The sequence below is a fragment of the Paramormyrops kingsleyae genome, chromosome 4 (assembly GCF_048594095.1).
Source record: "Paramormyrops kingsleyae isolate MSU_618 chromosome 4, PKINGS_0.4, whole genome shotgun sequence".
NCBI classification, from domain to species: Eukaryota; Metazoa; Chordata; class Actinopteri; order Osteoglossiformes; family Mormyridae; genus Paramormyrops; species Paramormyrops kingsleyae.
Window position 1 is genome coordinate 24952542 of NC_132800.1, and position 19708 is coordinate 24972249.

General features: G+C 44.0%; 2 protein-coding genes across 6 annotated transcripts in view; both read left to right on the top strand.

Annotated features, from left to right (window-relative positions):
- LOC140588788 (protein NLRC3-like) overlaps positions 1-19708 on the top strand; it is a 242237-nt gene that overhangs the window by 112046 nt on the left and 110483 nt on the right. Inside the window, exons 14-15 of one of the 3 annotated variants that reach the window (XM_072710953.1) lie at positions 12329-12394; positions 12543-12616. The exons of the other annotated variants lie outside the window; for them this stretch is intronic. Of the exons in view, the coding sequence (XP_072567054.1) occupies positions 12329-12393 (65 nt within the window). The 3' untranslated portion in view covers position 12394; positions 12543-12616. Of the gene's footprint in view, positions 1-12328; positions 12395-12542; positions 12617-19708 lie in introns of those variants that run through there. 3 annotated transcript variants of the gene reach the window in all.
- Positions 8069-18405, top strand: LOC140588795 (uncharacterized). 3 transcript variants are annotated; one of them, XM_072710971.1, is made up of 5 exons: positions 12623-12635; positions 13739-13873; positions 14128-14233; positions 14530-14718; positions 14752-18405. In XM_072710971.1, exons 3-5 carry the CDS (start codon positions 14128-14130, stop codon positions 16356-16358), a joined length of 1902 nt encoding a protein of 633 aa, XP_072567072.1. In that variant the 5' UTR covers positions 12623-12635; positions 13739-13873; the 3' UTR covers positions 16359-18405. The 3 variants fall into 3 exon arrangements, with proteins under 3 accessions (XP_072567071.1, XP_072567072.1, XP_072567070.1); XM_072710970.1 differs by lacking the exon at positions 12623-12635 and adding an exon at positions 8069-8259 and having other exon boundaries at positions 14530-18405; XM_072710969.1 differs by having other exon boundaries at positions 14530-18405.

Consider the following 19708-nt stretch of genomic DNA (forward strand, 5'->3'; position numbering starts at 1 on the left):
GCCGTACATTAGTGAGAGAAATTTGGTAGATTGGCTGAAGCATGCCTGAGATATAGCTCTCTGATTGAAATGGACATGGCACCAGTATGGTCTTGGTGTGGCTTTTGGCCGTACCTTACCGAAAGTTTAATTTTTTTCCTCTAAATCTTTAAAAGGACTGTCTCCTGATTTGAATGACAACAGACTTATGTTGGTGGGCCGAAAATCCTAGGAGGTGAACGAAATGACCTGTTATCAGAGAAATATAAATCATGTAAAAACGCAAAGATGGAGAACCAAGTTCTATATGCAGTTGGATTTGTCAGGACATACTGAATTGGACTGGCAATAAAATTTAAGTGTAGGCTTGGCAGTTCTGGAGAAACAGGTAGAAATGCAGATAGGGGCGCTCTCACGCCCCCATCTGGCCTAATGAGATGTCCTTTACAGGGTGGGCTAAGGGTCAGAGGACAAATGTACCAGCTAAATTTGATTTGGATTGGTCATCATTAAGCCAGTCAAATTGCTGCTTGATTTTGATTGGCCGATGGCGGCCACTGTTTCAGGACTTATGACTGCCATTGTAGGTGACTGACCTCAGGCTGGGACCTAGTACATACCTGCCAAATATCAGTTGGATTGGCCAAGGCAGTCAGGAGATATTGGCAGTTTTTAGTTGTAGCGCCCCCTATAGACGAAATGCGGCCCGCCTTGGACCGTGTCCCCAGAATGGTGTCGGGAGGTAGGATTTCAAATTTGGTCGAGGTAGGCCAAGGCACGGCCAAGTTATAGCAGTCAGACCGAAACGGGCCAAATTTGGGCATTGTTTGGGCATTGCTAATGGCCGTAGGATACACAAATGTCTGAATTTTTTTAATAATTCTTGATCAACTTAGAGTTCTAATTCGATTGACACCACATTTGTCTGATTTGGTAGGACAAGCTTGGACTTTAAGGCTTAATTAGGATTTGCAAATTATGCAAAATTACCGAAAAATCTTCCCAGGTGTAGTTTCATAGTCTAAATGGCAAGTTGGTAGAACATACCTGTCTGTATCTGTGGAAAAAAAAATTTTGACTGTAGGACCAACGGGTCAGGAGATATCCACCAAAACGCTTAAGGGGGTGCTACAGTGCCCCCATCTGACTGACAGGGACGGGTCGGAGGGCCTGAGTAGTGGGTAGGAATTGACATCTTGCTGCCAAATTTGGTAAGCCTAGGTCTTACGGTTTAGGCTGGGCATTAAGTTTTAGGGAAGAAAAAAAAAAGAAGAAAATCCTAACAAAAACAATAAGGTTCCATAGCACTACGTGCTTGGACCCTTAATAATAATAAAGAATACTCAATATTTTTATACATGTATGTTTTGCATTTTTATAGTAAGTAGATAATTTTGATCTGGTCATTTATAAATAGCTCGCAACCTGAAAAAGTGTGGGCACCCCTGCTGTAGTCAGTTATAATGTCTGTATATCAAGCTGCTGCCATATTTCTTCACATTCACTGGACACGTCAATTCACAGAACAAGCGATCCAGAAACACTGTGTACTTTTCAGGGAGGCCACTAGGTGGCGACAAAACATAGATTACTAAATATAAGAGGTTCAGAATTAAATTATAAGAAAGCCGATCTATGTGCGATATTTGTAAAATACCATGACGACTCCATTTTAACGGGACGCTTCTTTTTTATGCCAGTTTGTAATTAATAGTCATTTGCGTTCTTTCATAATAAAAATAAATAAAATATTATGAGCCATAAATCATCCGTATATTTTGCAGGAACACTGTGGGAGAAAAAAGAGCAATCAATTAAAAATAAAAGTCCAGCATAAAGTTTGAAATTATGCAAATGCAGATTTAACATTCCTGTTAATATTCATTGGCGTACACAAATTAAAGTTTGTCTTACGATGACCGCATTTTGTTTTTAATGATAACCGCAGCTTTCAGCCTATACTATAGCAGAAAACAACACTAAATCATAACCATTAACTGATAGTCTCCCTGCACTTCATGTAGAAAATTTTAAACCTTGTTTTTCATGATTTATTGGGCTAATAACACTTTCCTTGATGCCACTCCCAGAGTGTAACTATGGGTGCGTTCGACTTTGTGTAGCCTCTTACAGCGCTGGCTGAAAGCAATGCATTCTGGTCTTGACGCAATGCATCATGATTAGATGTTTTTGTCCGGCGCTGCAAAACGTCGTCACGCGTCACCATGTCACATGGTACAAAAACCTCACAAGAGCAAGTCGACTTAAGACAGATTGTACAGTACCTCTCAGCCAGCTGAACAAACTGGAACAGCCTCCGTGGCGACACAACTTTGCCCTTACTGGCTGAAGAACGTGTCGTTTGTATGACGTTTATATCCCAGGAAGTCACGTTGCGTAATGTGCTTTTTCTCCCGAATATCACGTAAAGCAGTGAGAACTGGTTTTCAGTTAATTTACCTGGTAAAATAAAGTTTAAATAAATGCTCTAATAGTACATGTAAGTTAGTGGTTTATTTATTGTTAGTTACTGTAATGTTGCGCTGCTTCCAGTCTGTGAAGAGATTATTTTAGGGTGGCACATGCCACTGGTGCGCCCCTCCGCCATACCTCTGCGCCCCCCAGTTTGGGAACCACTGTATTAGATGATATTAGATGGCGGTGAGCATGGTTGCAGTGGCTCACAGCTCTCCTTTTCAGTGCTCTTTTTCGTCGTTACTCATTACCAAACTGGTCACTCTCAGCCTCCCCCCCCTCACATGTGTCTGGATAAAGGACTTTCTTACCAACCAGCTCCAGACTGTGAGACTCGGCCCCCACCTCTCCTCCATTCGCACACTGAACACCGGATCCCCACAGGGCTGTGTGCTGAGCCCCCTCCTGTACTGTCTCTACACCCAGGACTGCAGTCCGGCCCACAGAAACAACGTCATCATCAAGTTTGTTGACGACACCACAGTGATCGGACTCATCTCAATGGGAGACGAGGCAGCTTACAGAGAGGAGGTCCTGAAGTTGGCTGCCTGGTGTTCAAAGAACAATCTGGCTCTGAACACCAAGAAAACCAAGGAGATCATAGTCGACTTCAGGAGGCACAGCACCGATTTAGCCCCCCTCTACATCCACGGCGAGTGTGTGGAGAGGGTCCACACCTTCCGTTTTCTCAGCATCCTTATCTCCACTGATGTCTCCTGGACAGACAACATCACAGCAGTTACCAAGAAGGCTCAGCAGCGGTTACACTTCCTGAGGGTCCTCAGGAAGCACAATCTGGACTCCAACCTGCTACTGACCTTCTACCGCTCGTCCATCGAGAGCCTGCTGACATGCTGTATCACAGTATGGTATCACAGTACTGTATCACAGTGTGGTATCACAGTACTGTATCACAGTGTGGCATCACAGTCTGGTATCACAGTACTGTATCACAGCGTGGTATGACAGTACTGTATCACAGTGTGGTATCACAGTACTGTATCACAGTATGGTATGACAGTACTGTATCACAGTGTGGTATCACAGTGTGGTATGACAGTACTGTATCACAGTGTGGTATCACAGTACTGTATCACAGAGTGGTACAGCAGCTGCACCATGGCAGACAGGCAGAGGCTTCAGAGAGTAGTAAAGGCAGCACAGAAGATCATCGGCTGCCCTCTCCCCTCCCTGATGGATATTTACACCTCCCGCTGCCTCAGCAGAGCAAAAAACATCACCAAGGACAGCTCCCACCCTGGCTCTGATCTGTTTGGCCTGCTGCCCTCAGGGAGGTGCTACAGGTGCATCACAGCAAAGACAAACAGACTCAAGAACAGTTTTTTCCCAAAAGCCATAACCACTCTGAACTCACACATGCACTGACTACACAGTCTAACCCCCCAACCCCTGGACTTCCTTCTATCCAACAAATGTGCAATATCCAATATCTAAATGGTGCTGATAATAACTGTGCAATATCTGTATACTGTACAATATCATCGGTCTGTGTCCAACACCCACTGCTCACTGCACATGATCATCAATACTGTGTAATATTTAAATAATGTGCAGTGACCTACACAGTTATTTATTTATTCCTTCCATATGTACATAGCGCCGCAGAACTTTTTACACTATTTATTTATTGTTTGTTGTTCTACATACATGTTTGCAATGGAGGAGCTGCTTTTAATCTCATTGTACATGTGTATAGCGACAATAAAAGGCATTCATTCATTCATTCATGAACCGCTGCTGCCTCCTTAACAGGAACCACTGCTACCTCTCTACAAAGAACCACCAGTACCTCCCTACCATGAACCACCACTACTTCTCTACCAGGAACTCCCACAAGGACCTCAATGGATCTCCACCCTAAAGAAGATGCACCCAATCCCAGTACCTCCCTACCAGGAACCTCCGCTACCTTCCTACCAGGAACCTCCGCTACCTCCCTACCAGGAAACACCAATACCAGGAACCACCATTACCACCCTACCAGGAATTCCCACCAGGACCTTTATTTGAGCATGGTTACAAAGTTATATATGTAAAGTCAGGAACTGAACGAAGATTTCAGAACAATATAGTCAAAATTGTTTCATTGTCAGGACGGAAATACTATTTGTACAGAATCCAATAACTACCCTGACCCAATGCATTTTGAAAGTGCACATCAGGATTTGAATGTAAATTGTTGTAATAGGTCATAACTGTCATAACCGATTGCTGTGCACGGAGCGGGGAAGCAGGAGAAGGACACGTAAGAGTGAGGAATACGGGATTTACTGGGGAAAAGGAGCAGGGAAGCAGGAGAAGGACACGTAAGAGTGAGGAATACGGGATTTACTGGGAAAAGGAGCAGGGATATGGAATAGGCAGCACTACACAATCAGACGTACAAACCTCAGTGACAGACCTGGGTAAACTGACTTGGATGCAGACTGAAATACACAGGATCGAACAGGCAAAACAGGAAACAGCTGGTTACAAGTGGGATTGGACACGAGGTTAATGAGTGGGCATGGCACATGAAAGGGCGGTAGGAACAGGTCATGACAATAACCTTAACCCTAATCTGGGCCCTTAGGGTGATAGAACAGGCTGTTGCAAAGTAGGAAATATGCTACTAAAGCATGTTAAAGTGTGGTTTCCTATCCTACGGTGGAGCAAAACTCGCATTAAAACACATTCTGATGCCTGACAATGCCATACTTTTTCTAACCCTAACCCTAGCCTCAGTTTACTAACCCTAACCCTTATTTGGGGCCTTCGGGTGAAACTTGCAAAGTAGGAAATAAGCTACTAAAGCAAGCTAAAGTGTGGTTTCAGATGGTCCCAGACCTATCATAAAAACACATTTTGATGCCTGGAAATGCCATACTTTTTCTAACCCTAGCCTAACCAGGAATAATGTGCTTGTATGACCACCTAGTGGACACTCTGACATTAGAATTCCAAACGTTAGAGAGTGATTTATTCCTGGTGCTGGTATCTCACGGTGCATCACATAAAAGGAGCAGCCATATCTGTCAAGTATAAACTTTGTTACCCATGTAACGTGATTTAAAAATTCACACTGAATCTGAATACGAATGTCGAACGAATTTCTATTCTGCTATGCTAGATGGACCGCGGCCACATCATATCTCAAAATACCCAAGATATATTACCTGTGATGGCACTGTTCAAAAATATGCCATGAATCATACAGTTGAAGTGAGTAGAGAAATGTGCTGGAACTGTGACGTGACAAAAGAAAAGGAAACAGAAGTGGAACCACTGTGGCTGGCCGACTTACCACCTACATTATGGGCACAAGGGAAAAATGACTTTGGAAGAATCAAAACCGCAGAACCGCTGAGAAAACAACCAAAGTCTGACTACAGACCGCAAAAAGCACAATATCCGCTCTCACAGGATGCAGGGAAAGGGACAGCCACAGTGCATGCCGAACTCGTCAAAAGAGGAGCGTTAGTGGAAATCCCGTACTCCCCGGTGAACTCCCAATTCTGCCAGTGAAAAAGGCGGATGGATCATGGAGGTGTGTGCAGGACCTAAGGGGGGTGAATGATGCAGTGCATCCTAGAGTGCCTATAGTGCCAAATCCAGTGACTATACTATCCTCCATCCCACCTCAGGCAAAATGGTTCTCTGTCATAGACTTAGCTAATGCATTTTCCTCCATCCCTGTCCATCCAGACTCACAGTACTGGTTTTCACACACGTTTCGAGGGAAAAGGTACACCTGGACTGTAATGCCACAAGGGTCTACAGAATCGCAGAGTGTGTACGCTCAAGAGTTAGGAAAAATCTGGAAGGGTTTTCTCCACCGGGAAAAAGTGTGTTGGTGCAATATGTGGATGATTTGTTGCTGTGCTCAGACAGCAGGGAAATATGTGAACAAGATACATGCGCATTACTAAATTATCGCGCAAAAAATGGCCACAGAGCCTCAAAGACAAAACTGCAGTTAGTAGGAGAGGAGGTAGAATACCTCGGACATGTCCTTAATTCCCAGCTGGGAATCAAAAGAATTGAGGCCATTAGAGAGGCACCTGAATCTCAAAGCAAACAACAGCTGATGAAATGGATGGGAATGATTGGCTACTGCCATCCATGCATTCATGATTTTGCAGAAAGGGCCCAGCCCCTCCAAGATTTAATGCATGGAGGGAAGGGACTGCGTCCCTCTGACCGACTGGACTGGACTGAGGAAGGAGAGAAGGCGTTCTCCGACCTAAAAAGAGCGCTCTGTTAGTGGGAGAATCGTTGAAAGGCCAAATCAGACCATAAAAGGGAAAGTTGCCAAGCTTTGTACTGAGACAGGGTTGGGCTGGGTGACAGGTCTCCCACTCGTGCTCACTGCCATGGGGGCCAGGACACACCAAGCCACTGGGGTGGCCCCGTTCGGGGTGCTCACAGGGAGACCCATGCCGATGCCGTATCCAGGAGGGAAAGTGACATTAGAAACTGTAGATGGCGATTTGTTAAATTATCTGTCCAGTTTACAGGGTACACTTTGGTGCCTACATCAAATGGTGAAGCACACTGCGACTGACCCCCCAGCGGTGACTTCGACCTTGGAGCCAGGAGACTGGGTGCTCATGAAGGATCTTCGGAGGAAGCACTATTTATAACGCTGTTGGAGAATTGTCAGTGGTTGTGCATCACAGGAAGATTTAAAATAATGTATAGTAAGATCCTGCAAAAGCCATCTGATGAGACAGGCAAGTGAAATTTGTAAGAAGCAGTACAGTGGTAAAGATAAGAGATACACTGTGGGGATGTTCATATTCAGCATCCTGATAAAGTCATCCTCTATGCAAGAAATTTGTTCTATTGTGCATGATGTTTGCATTGTACTAGGAAGCAAATATTATACACAATCTGTAGAGATGAGTATTTCAAATATCAAATCTAAAGTTCTAAAATTAAATGTACAACAAGAACCTGAAGACACAACATCATACATAAATGAAGAATGTTGTCCAGTTCTTGATACAGTAAAGTCCCCCTTCTTTAACTGGTTTCAATCAATTAGATTGAAATGTAAAGCTGAGACAAAATTAGAATCCTTTCAAATGAATTTTTATTTTGGTCCCACACTCCTTATTAGTGTGTAGAATGAAGCCTTAGTAGAATGTACCTAACTAGGTTTGAAGCTGACACAATCCTTTATTTGTGTTTCATGCATGTACATTTGACCGGTATGTAAAATCAGGCGTAATTGCGCGTTGGGGACACTATGTTCCAAACCCAGCAAACTTTTTGCTGACGATTACTTATATGCAACATCATATGGTATAAATGTTTGTGCAGTTCTCTTACTTTTTTATTTTGGATGGTTAAAATTTACTTAAAATAAGTAAGGAAAACTGTGTAAGAAACAAAATAATTTACGTATTTTAGGTATAAAATAAGGTAAATATATAAGTTTCTTAATCTTTTAATACATTTACTTTTATTTATGATAAAATTTGGCGATGTAAGTATAATATATCACAGGACTTTCTTGCACATAATTCACCATTCAATGGATTAATCGCCTATTAAAACCGAACTTTTATTTTGACACAATAAGCGGACATAGCGACCGGAAGTCTCCCCCTTATTCTTGCCAGCTTCGCACTGCTGAGATCCTCCTGGTGAAGGTCTGCAGCCAAACACTTCTAATTATTCGGTCAGACTGCAGCGGTCAGCAGACATTTCAATCGTGGGTTTAATCACCGACCGAACAGGAAAATACTGTTTGGGGAAACAACTTTCGAGTCACTGACAGGAGGAGGCATTTGTGGCACGGTAAGGCGTTTGTGGGGGATGGGTTCGTAGCTGTGACTGCTAATGTAGGTAGCTAGTTTCGCATTCCGCCGGGAGACTTTTAGTTACGGAAACTGTATGTTTGCAGAAACGGGTAGAGTAGTCGAATTCTCTTCTCGAGTAAAAGTACGGTTACTTCAATATTATAACAACTGAAGTCGGGGTAAAAGTAATCAACAATCTCACTACTTTACTGAGAGTAAAATAATCTAGAAAAAAAGACTACTGGAGTAGCTCGTTGGTTTACAAAATCGGAATTGGTTATTAACAAGCTTTACAGTTGCGGGCTTTTCTAATTAACAGCACAGATAAATTATTAAATCTAAGATTAAAATATGCTCTCCAAATAAAACAAACACAAACTGTGCAAATAAAAGACCATATACCTTTTTGATAATCAAAAACAGCACGGGAAAACCACAGTATAGATAATTAATCATTGGGGAGGTTTCATTGGCTAACAGCAGAATGTTAAGTGGTTCTTTGTATAAATAAACGTGGGATATATACAAAATGCAAATAATGTAGTATTCCTAACTTTAGGCTATATATATATATATATAAATTAATGTGTGTATACAGGTCCTTCTCAAAAAATTAGCATATTGTGATAAAGTTCATTATTTTCTGTAATGGACTGATAAACATTAGACTTTCATATATGTTAGATTCATTACACACAACTGAAGTAGTTCAAGCCTTTTATTGTTTTAATATTGATGATTTTGGCATACAGCTCATGAAAACCCAAAATTCCTATCTCAAAAAATTAGCATATTTCATCCGACCAATAAAAGGAAAGTGTTTTTAATACAAAAAAAAGTCAACCTTCAAATAATTATGTTCAGTTATGCACTCAATACTTGGTCGGGAATCCTTTTGCAGAAATGACTACTTCAATGCGGCGTGGCATGGAGGCAATCAGCCTGTGGCACTGCTGAGGTGTTATGGAGGCCCAGGATGCTTCGATAGCGGCCTTAAGCTCATCCAGAGTGTTGGGTCTTGCGTCTCTCAACTTTCTCTTCACAATATCCCACAGATTCTCTATGGGGTTCAGGTCAGGAGAGTTGGCAGGCCAATTGAGCACAGTAATACCATGGTCAGTAAACCATTTACCAGTGGTTTTGGCACTGTGAGCAGGTGCCAGGTCGTGCTGAAAAATGAAATCTTCATCTCCATAAAGCTTTTCAGCAGATGGAAGCATGAAGTGCTCCAAAATCTCCTGATAGCTAGCTGCATTGACCCTGCCCTTGATAAAACACAGTGGACCAACACCAGCAGCTGACATGGCACCCCAGACCATCACTGACTGTGGGTACTTGACACTGGACTTCAGGCATTTTGGCATTTCCCTCTCCCCAGTCTTCCTCCAGACTCTGGCACCTTGATTTCCGAATGACATGCAAAATTTGCTTTCATCCGAAAAAAGTACTTTGGACCACTGAGCAACAGTCCAGTGCTGCTTCTCTGCCGCTGTTTCTGGTTCAAAAGTGGCTTGACTTGGGGAATGCGGCACCTGTAGCCCATTTCCTGCACACGCCTGTACACGGTGGCTCTGGATGTTTCTACTCCAGACTCAGTCCACTGCTTCCGCAGGGCCCCCAAGGTCTGGAATCGGTCCTTCTCCACAATCTTCCTCAGGGTCCGGTCACCTCTTCTCGTTGTGCAGCGTTTTCTACCACACTTTTCCCTTCCCACAGACTTCCCACTGAGGTGCCTTGATACAGCACTCTGGGAACAGCCTATTCGTTCAGAAATTTCTTTCTGTGTCTTACCCTCTTGCTTCACGGTGTCAATGATGGCCTTCTGGACAGTAGTAAGGTCGGCAGTCTTACCCATGATTGCGGTTTTGAGTAATGAACCAGGCTGGGAGTTTTTAAAAGCCTCAGGAATCTTTTGCAGGTGTTTAGAGTTAATTAGTTGATGCAGATGATTAGGTTAATAGCTCGTTTAGAGAACCTTTTCATGATATGCTAATTTTTTGAAATAGGAATTTTGGGTTTTCATGAGCTGTATGCCAAAATCATCAATATTAAAACAATAAAAGGCTTGAACTACTTCAGTTGTGTATAATGAATCTAACATATATGAAAGTCTAATGTTTATCAGTCCATTACAGAAAATAATTAACTTTATCACAATATGCTAATTTTTTGAGAAGGACCTGTATATACAGTATATATAATGTATATACAGTAGTACCTCGGTTCTCGAACTCATTAGAACTCGAATTTCTTGAAAGTCGAATAAACCAGTTTGACCTGGAACTCGATCTTAATATCAGAAGTCGAACCGTGAACGCTGACCTAATATAAATTGTAAGCACCAGGAAATGAGTCATACTACAATGCAATTCTTACTTGAATGCTTTCTTCACAGACTGGACGATTAACCAAATAAAGCAGCGCAACATTACAGTAACTAACAATAAATAAACCACTACCTTACGTGTACTATTAGAGCATTTATGTCATTTATTTAAACCGTATTTTACCAGGTAAATTAACTGAAAACCAGTTCTCACTGCTTTACGTGATATTCGTGAGAAATAGCAGATTACGCATCGGAACTGCCTGGGATACAAACATCATGCGTGTAACTAAACTCTTCAGCCAATAAGGGCAAAGGTGTGTCGTCACGGAGGCGGTTCCAGTTTGTGCAGCCAGGTGAGAGGTTACAATGCATCTAACCTTAATGCATTGTGTCAGGATCAGAATGCGTTGCTTTAAGCCAGCGCTGTAAGCAAGTCGAACGCACCCAATGACCGGACTGGGGAAACAAAGTGAAACGCGAACTTAATACAGAGGGCTAACGACAACAACCAGAAACAGCTGATGACATGGGGATCCCACACGAGGTTAACGAGGGGGCGTGGCACACGGAAGGAGCGAACGATATATCACTGTATATGTATATAATTCACACACACACAGCATTTCCTTTTTTTATGTAAAATAAACACCATACTTTGCAAAAAAATAAAATTATATATAATAAAAAACCTTGTGTGCCGCTAGCACTTCTTTATTGACAATGGCAGCTGTATTTTGTGTCGCATCATCTGAATAAGTAAAATTTGGGAGTCAAACTAAGATCATGGTGTGTAAGTGAAGAAAATCGTTCCTTAGCAAATGTCAAGTCTCAGGTTAAACCAAAGTTTAATCCTGTGTAAGGAAAAGTAGTAAAGATCCCCCAATGTTCTTGGTTGATCATCTGAATACAGACAGTGTTAGCAGATTGTGGGGGAGGTCAGGGAGTGAATGGGGGTTCCACTGGGCGCCATTAGGGTGATAAGGGAGTAATTAACTTTACAGTGGCTAGAGAAGTGGCTGGCCTACCACTTGCTCTCAGGGGAAGTCTCCCTCCTGTCCTGTCCCTGCCTCAGGATCCTCACACTGCAGGAGGTCGCTCTTTATATGCAGATGTACTCACACCTACACTCAGCACCTTGTTGGGGTATAAAGGGGGATCAAGAATTTGTATCTGAGCTGCCTTTCAATACCCGGTGTATGTCTACACTGTATTACATTATATTATACTGTTCAATAAACCACCGTTTTGCAGATACGAGACTCTGCGAGTGGATTCCTTACACCTGTGTTCCCTACCTGAGCCCAATTACATTTGCTGTCAGTTAGACTGAGTTATTCTTAGCCGGAGTTGGCTTCTTTGTCTGGCGGGACCCTGGCTTTCCCTCATGTCAAGGATAAAAGTGGACTGCGACATACATTTGGGCTGCGGTTTGGATTAGTGCTCTCATACTGTTATCCAATGAAATCGATCTTGGGTGTGGTTTGGATGGAAGGATTGGTTTGGGTGGAACGATACTGATGGGGTGTCTGAATACCACTGGTAACAGCCTCAAATAAGTCGACAAAAGGTGAGATTCAGGAGAATAGGCATTGCATTTTGCAGATATACTCAAATAAAACTGCAGAATATTCAATGATTACATTGAAAGTAGATTTTTTTTTCCCCAACAAGTTACTTGATTAAGTGTAGTGCGCCCCTACCCCCCTCTGCATATTTGACATTTTGTTACACATTTCAGGTGGGAACGTGGACTCGGTCGCCACACAAGATAGAAAGGACTTCGGGCATGAGTTTGTCAGTTGAGGTAAGGCAATTGGGAGAGAACTGGCAGCTGAAACTGAGGACAGCCTGTTATATCTGACATGGCCAGTGGGTGCAGTAGCTTTTTGGTGTCGTCGTGTCTGCTCTGTAAAGCATGAAGCAGCCTCATGAAAGACCCTGTCTCCATGCAGGAGGATTACTCAGATATCCGGGCCTATTTCTCCGAAGCTGAATGGATTCGGCTGCAGAGATGCGAGAAGGTACAGGAACATGAAGAGAAGTTCGTAAGTTTAACGTTACACAGTTTTCATACGAAACTTCACCGCTACGCCAAAACAATGGAGGCTGGATGAGTCATTTAGTTAGTTGTCAGTTTATTGGGTGATCAATCGTGATACGTGTTTATTTTGAGAAAAACAATCAAATTCATGAGGAACACATTAAATAATGTGCTGTTGTATTGTTTTCAATGTAATACAGGTTAAAGATAATTCAACAAAGTACTGTTTTCAGTTTGATTTTAATTTAACATACCGTCCCAACTTTTTCTGATTTGGGGTTGTAATATAACCCATGACGTTCATGATTTTTATTAAATCTGGCCAGCAGATCGATCTTTCATTCTCCGCAGAATAAAAGAATATGTAACATTGTCCTGCTAATAAGCGATGGCAAGTTTCACCACTGGCACCAGCTATTTGACAAAACTATATTAGGTGGTGATGGAATTTTCTGATGCAGACATTTGGAGATGCAAGCAAAACATGTATTACTTGATACATAAATGGAATTATTTTTCTACCCCAATTGTCTGCTCAATTTTTACTCCGCTGCATCTCATTTCCTGCACTTCCATGTAACTTCCAAGTTTGCGCTGGTGCTTGTGGTCGACCATTCAGCAAGTTAATCGCTCTTAGTGCCTCCCCAGTAGTTTGTGTTTGAGCAAATCATACCTAGTCTGGAGTAGGTACTAGAAAAGAGTTCTGGAACTGCCTCCAAGGAACTACAATTGGGCCGAGTTCCTACAGTGTAAACATGACAAAGATAACTGGTTCTGGGAAAAGGTTCTGGTTCCGGAAATACTTCCAGCGATGTTGAAAGCGCCTATAGATGACCAGAACACTAAGTAGGAGCGTTGTGGATATTCCCTAGGGTGACGCAGTCTGCCTGAAATGTTCATTGGTGTCTTCAGCATCCAGGAGTTTTCCAACCTGTATTCTGGTGGTCCGATCGGAAGGGATCCCCTGCTGTGGGGTCAGAGTCATATGCCACAGACCAGGGAAGGAGGGTCTGTTTGTGGTCAACTCAAGCTGTTGCTGGCTGTGCATTACGACACACTGACTAACTGGCACAGTCTCAGTGTTTAATTCCATTTTGGTTTCAGCAGACGCCTTCCTGCAGTGAAACCAGCTGCCACACGAACCAGAAACCTTCCCAGCAGGGAATCGGAGAGGTTAAAAAAGAGGAGGGAGAATTCCTGATATCTGAGGTTGAAGGGACTGCGAGCGAGAGCCCCTACAAGGTGAAGTGGAGTGTATGTGGGTCTCTTCACAAATGTCACTTGTCCATCCTGAGGTGGTTTAATTTTTGTGTGTTAATCTGAAAAGCAGCCGAATATAGGTTATACCAGAAAAGGACATAAATGTAGTTTGTCTGGCTTGAAAATGATTTTAGTTTGCTCTCTGCTCTTATTTCTCTTTTAAGCAAATATAACAGCCTGTATAAATTTATGAAGTGAACGGCTTATTCTGCCTTGTTTGGTCTTTATGGCTGAAGATGAAGGGAGCAGCGGTTCAGGATGTGACTGAGGAGGAGCTGACTGGTTCCCTTTCGTTACACACTGATGGGAGGAGCAAAGAGTGTGTGAAACCTCCAAACCCAGGTGATTTTAGCTATTCACATATACCATCAAAACCTCAATTGTTTTGGTACATTTGGAGGTAATACTTTGTACTTCAAGTTGCCATTTCAAACCAGCAGTGTTGTTACTCTGTGCAGTTCAGTTCAGGTATATCAGAGATTGCAGTGTGAATAGCACACTGTGAACATGAACTGCATATGGAGTAACGAATGCTCTTTGGAAGATATGTTTGCCTTATTCACTATTTTCCTGATTATTTTTCTCTGTTAACCCTGTTCCATCTCAGTACTGACTGCCGTGTCTCCATCTTCCCCCAGCAAGGAGAGTGGATGAATCCTCCCAAACCTTCGCTTGCTCTCAGGATCCATTCTCCTACACTGCAGACATTGACCTGCACAGACATATCAAAAGATCTCACCCCAAGGAGTATGTCAGACAGCTGAGGACTGGATCTGTCAACACAACCCAGGATTCACCAACTTCTGCTGGCCCCAGTGCCACTCAGCCCAGTACAGACACCCTCAGTACCCTGGAAGAAGCCAGTACAGACACCCTCAGTACCCTGGAAGAAGCCAGTACAGACACACTGACAGCACAACAGGGTTCCCAGGGTGAGACGACAGTCAATATAAACAGAGACTGTAAAATACACAGGCAGACTCGCACAGAGAAGAAGTCCCATCGGTGTTCTGAGTGTGGGAAGAGCTTCACTCAATTAGGAAGCCTAAAGACACACCAGCGGATTCACACAGGAGAGAGGCCCTACCAGTGCTCCCAGTGTGGGAAGAGCTTCAGACGTTTAGGACACCTAAAGGCACACCAGCAGATTCACACAGGGGAGAGGCCCTACCAGTGCTCCCAGTGTGGGAAGAGCTTCAGACATTTAGGAACCCTGAAGAGGCACCAGCGGATTCACACAGGGGAGAACCCCTACCAGTGCTCCCAGTGTGGGAAGAGGTTTAGTGAGTTAGGAAGACTAAAGACACACCAGCGGATTCACACAGGGGAGAACCCCTTCCAGTGCTCCCAGTGTGGGAAGAGCTTTAGTGAGTTGGGAAACCTAAACAGGCACCAGCGGATTCACACAGGAGAGAGGCCCTACCAGTGCTCCCAATGTGGGAAGAGCTTCAGACGTTTAGGACACCTAAAGGCACACCAGCAGATTCACACAGGGGAGAGGCCCTACCAGTGCTCCCAGTGTGGGAAGAGCTTCAGTCAGTCAGGAATTCTAAAGAAGCACCAGCGGATTCACACAGGGGAGAACCCCTACCAATGCTCCCAGTGTGGGAAGAGCTTTAATAACTTAGGAACCCTAAAGAATCACCAGCGGATTCACACAGGAGAGAGGCCCTACCAGTGCTCCCACTGTGGGAAAAGCTTCAGTGGATTCAAAATCCTAAAGAATCACCAGCGGATTCACACAGGAGAGAGGCCCTACCATTGCTCCCAGTGTGGGAAGAGCTTCAGTCGATTCGAAATCCTAAAGAATCACCAGCGGATTCACACAGGAGAGAGGCCCTACCAGTGCTCCCAGTGTGGGAAGAGCTTCAGTCGATTAGCATACCTAACGACACATCAACGGATTCACACAGGAGAGAGGTCCTACCAGTGCTCCCAGTGTGGGAAGAGCTTTAGTCAGTCAGGAAGCCTCAAGAAACACCAACTGATTCACACGGGAGAGAGGCCCTACCAGTGCTCCCAGTGTGGGAAGAGCTTCGGTCGATTAGCATACCTAAAAAGACATCAGCGGATTCACACAGGAGAGAGGCCCTACCATTGCTCCCAGTGTGGGAAGAGCTTCAGTCGATTCGAAATCCTAAAGAATCACCAGCGGATTCACACAGGAGAGAGGCACTACCAGTGCTCCCAGTGTGGGAAGAGCTTCAGTCGATTAGCATACCTAACGACACATCAGCGGATTCACACAGGAGAGAGGCCCTACCAGTGCTCTGAGTGTGGGAAGAGCTTTAGTGAGTTGGGAAACCTCAAGAAACACCAACTGATTCACATGGGAGAGGCCCTACCAGTGCTCCCAGTGTGGGAAGAGCTTCAGACATTTAGGAACCCTAAAGAAGCACCAGCAGATTCACACAGTAGAGAGGCCCTACCAGTGCTCCCAGTGATTATCTCAATTAGGATACATTGAGAAGCACCACCAGACCCACTCAGTTGACAGTTCATTATCAGTCAGTCCAATAAGTGTTTGTTCTTGAATTTTTCTGAATTGTATTTGTGAAATACCAGTATGTTGGGTCTCCCTCATTAGTCCTGTTGATGTTTAGGATTTGTTTGACAAAGATTTGGAGGCAGCGTTTTAATAGTTAGTATATTTTGAAGGTAGTCTTTGACTGCAAAGCAGTTTTATAAACTGTGTATTTTACAGAAGAGAATTTGGGCCACGTGAAATAATATTCAGAGAATTCTGAGGAAAAGGTCTGAATCCTGACATTAGTCAGAGGCTGGCTGCAGACCTCAGGCCCCCTGCAAACACAGGGCAGAGTACACAGGGGCCCTTTCCTCGCCCGCGGGGGCCCTTTCCTCGCCCGCGGGGGCCCTTTCCTCGTCTAGGGGCACAAGTGGAGATGTCAGTGTTTGTGGAAAATGACAGAATTGGTAGCATTCCTGCACATTTATTGATTGGGAACATATGAAATATTTAATTTTAAGGAGGCTACATGAGAATGTCGTATAGTGTAGTTTATTTCCAAAATTTTGTGCGAGCTTTGCGTAAGCATGTGAACAAGAATTATTTTCATCACATGAGCTTTAATTGTGAGTTTTTTGAGTCTTAAAATGTTATGAAACTTCTCATATAGAAGAAAAAGGTAAGTCAATTTCTCTTAGTACTTAAACGCTGTGTAATAATCTCAGTTTTACACAAAAGGGTTTGAATTGCATTCTTTTTAGTTACTTTTCTCCAACCCATTACAAGAAAGACTAAGACTTTTTGAAAATAATAAACCAAGATGACACAGGGCAGTGGTGACCTAATGCTTAGGGATGTGCACTTGTAATCGGAAGGTTGCTGGTTCGAATCCCTGACTATCAAGGTACCACCCCCAAGCACTGCTCCCTAGGTGCTGAATTAGCTGCCCCCTGCTATGTCACAATGTCACAAATAGATTAAATGCAGAGGACCCGTTTCGTCGTCGTGTGCTGTGGTGTCAACACTAATCACCGAATTCCAAAATTATTTTATTCAGTTGCAAACATTCAGAAAAAAATATGTAGAGTACTGTCGCTCAGGGAGGAACGAGAGCTGCTTTTAATTGAGTTCATGTGCGAAAAGCTTGATTCACACGTGTATGATGGGGAGTAGGGTAGTGTCTGACCCCTGCAACAGTCCAGGGATTGAGGGTGACCCCCCTTTTTTGAAGTTGGGGGGAGTAGTTTTCACATACAGCTGTTATTTACATCCCCGTAGGTCATCCCGGTCAAACTGTATCGGTCTCTGCCCGTGCGCAATTACATGTAGAAAGTAAAGGTCGGCCACACATCAAATTTTTTGTCTTTCAGTAAATAAAAAGCTTTTTTTGTTGGAAGTTGGGGATCAGAAGTTTTCCCCATATACAGATACAGCCCTCTCAATTTTCCCCTCCAAGCTGGCTGCCTGCCTAAAGCCAGCCAAAGGGAGTGACCCCCCTCCTTCTGCGGGTGTACCTAAATTCATATCTAAATCCGCCCATTTATTCACTTGCAGGGTGTTTTTTTTACAAAAACGCATTTTATTTGTGGTCACAAGTTTACATACACAAGTACAACAGGTATCAACCAGAATCTTACTAGGTACTTGGCTAGCGAGCATGCCGGTACATACTAATCCAGCACTATGATATTATACAGTACATACTAATCCAGCGCTGTGATATTATACAGTACATACTAATCCAGCGCTATGATATTATACAGTACATACTAATCCAGCACTGTGATATTATACAGTACATACTAATCCAGCGCTGTGATATTATACAGTACATACAAAAACCCCTTGGAAGTGCAAAGCATGTGCTTTCTATCTCTGCCTTCAACCAGACAGGAACTGTTTTGAAGCTTGGAATTCGGATTAGGAGTGACAATTTGTTGTTCTAATATTCATTTATTGTTTTGTATTGCTACTGTAATATAATGTAATTGCACATTTTATTCATCAACGTTTAATCCTTTGCATGTTATAAACTGTAAAAAGGCTAGTATTGTTCCTTTTCTTACAGTTGTTTTTCACTTGCTAAGACAGGGTAGTATCTCTTTACATGTCTGAACCATCCTTGGCATTGCTCAAAGTCAAAGTAAACTTTATTGTCATCTCTGCTGTATACATTTGTGTACAGAGAGACGAGATGATGTAGCTCCAGTTTAAAAACAGTGCAAAGAACAAACAGGTCACAAAAAATCAGTAATATATAAATAGAATGAAAGGTATAAAAGACAAAGAGACATAAACAGACACAAACATAAATGGAGTTTAGTTTCAGTGCAGCATGAGTAGGATTGTTCATAGAGCAGCATCTGCCTCACAGAGACAGTGAGGTGTAAAGTGCAGTGATGCAGTAGAGTCAGTTAACAGTCCGTGTGTGGGGGGGGGGGGGGGGGGATAGGGGTGGGAGAGCAGGTAGTGAGTTCAAGAGTCTGATGGCTTGTGGGAAAAAGCTGTTTCGCAGTCTGGTGGATCGGGCCCCGATGCTGCGATAGCGTCTGTCGGATGGGAGGGGAGAGAAGAGTCCATGAGAGGGGTGTGAGGGCTCTGCTTTAACAGTCTGTTGTAGCCGGCTGAGATGGCCGACCTTGCAGTTACCAAACCACACGGAGATGCAGCTCTCTATGGTGCCCCTGTAGAACACAGTGAGGGTGGCAGGAGGAAGGTCGGCCCGCTTCAGGCGTCTGAGGAAGTGGAGACGCTGCTGGGCCTTTTTGGTGATGGAGGTGTTGTTGGTGGTCCAGGTGAGAGTGTATCGCGGATTTTCAGCTATTGCTGATGGGTCTGGATCCCCCGCCTATCGCCACTGGTACCAGGTCGAGGGGGCTTGAAGTGAGCGACTGAACCACGTCCCTGCTGAGCTCCACCTGCAAGCCTGCACTCTCCACTGGTACCAGGTCGAGGGGGCTTGAGGTGAACAGTGGAACCTCATCCCTGCTGAGCTCCACCTGCAAGCCTGCACTCTCCACTGGTACCGGGTCGAGGGGGCTTGAGATGAGCGACGGAACCACGTCCCTGCTGAGCTGCACCTGCAAGCCTGCACTCTCCACTGGTACCGGGTCGAGGTGGCTTGAGGTGAACGGCGGAACCACATCCCTGCTGAGCTGCACCTGCAAGCCTGCACTCTCCACTGGTACCGGGTCAAGGGGGCTTGAGATGAGCGACGGAACCACGTCCCTGCTGAGCTCCACCTGCAAGCCTGCACTCTCCACTGGTACCGGGTCGAGGGGGCTTGAGGTGAACAGCGGAACCACGTCCCTGCTGAGCTCCACACTCCCATGCTGCTATTGTTGATCATG

What these genes read in the sequence shown, in the direction of transcription:
- LOC140588795 (XM_072710970.1), top strand. Translation starts at nt 14,128, where the DNA reads ATGAAGGGAGCAGCGGTTCAGGATGTGACTGAGGAGGAGCTGACTGGT. An exon ending in TGTGAAACCTCCAAACCCAG is followed by an intron (nt 14,234 to 14,529) that starts GTGATTTTAGCT and finishes ATCTTCCCCCAG; the next exon opens with CAAGGAGAGTGGATGAATCC.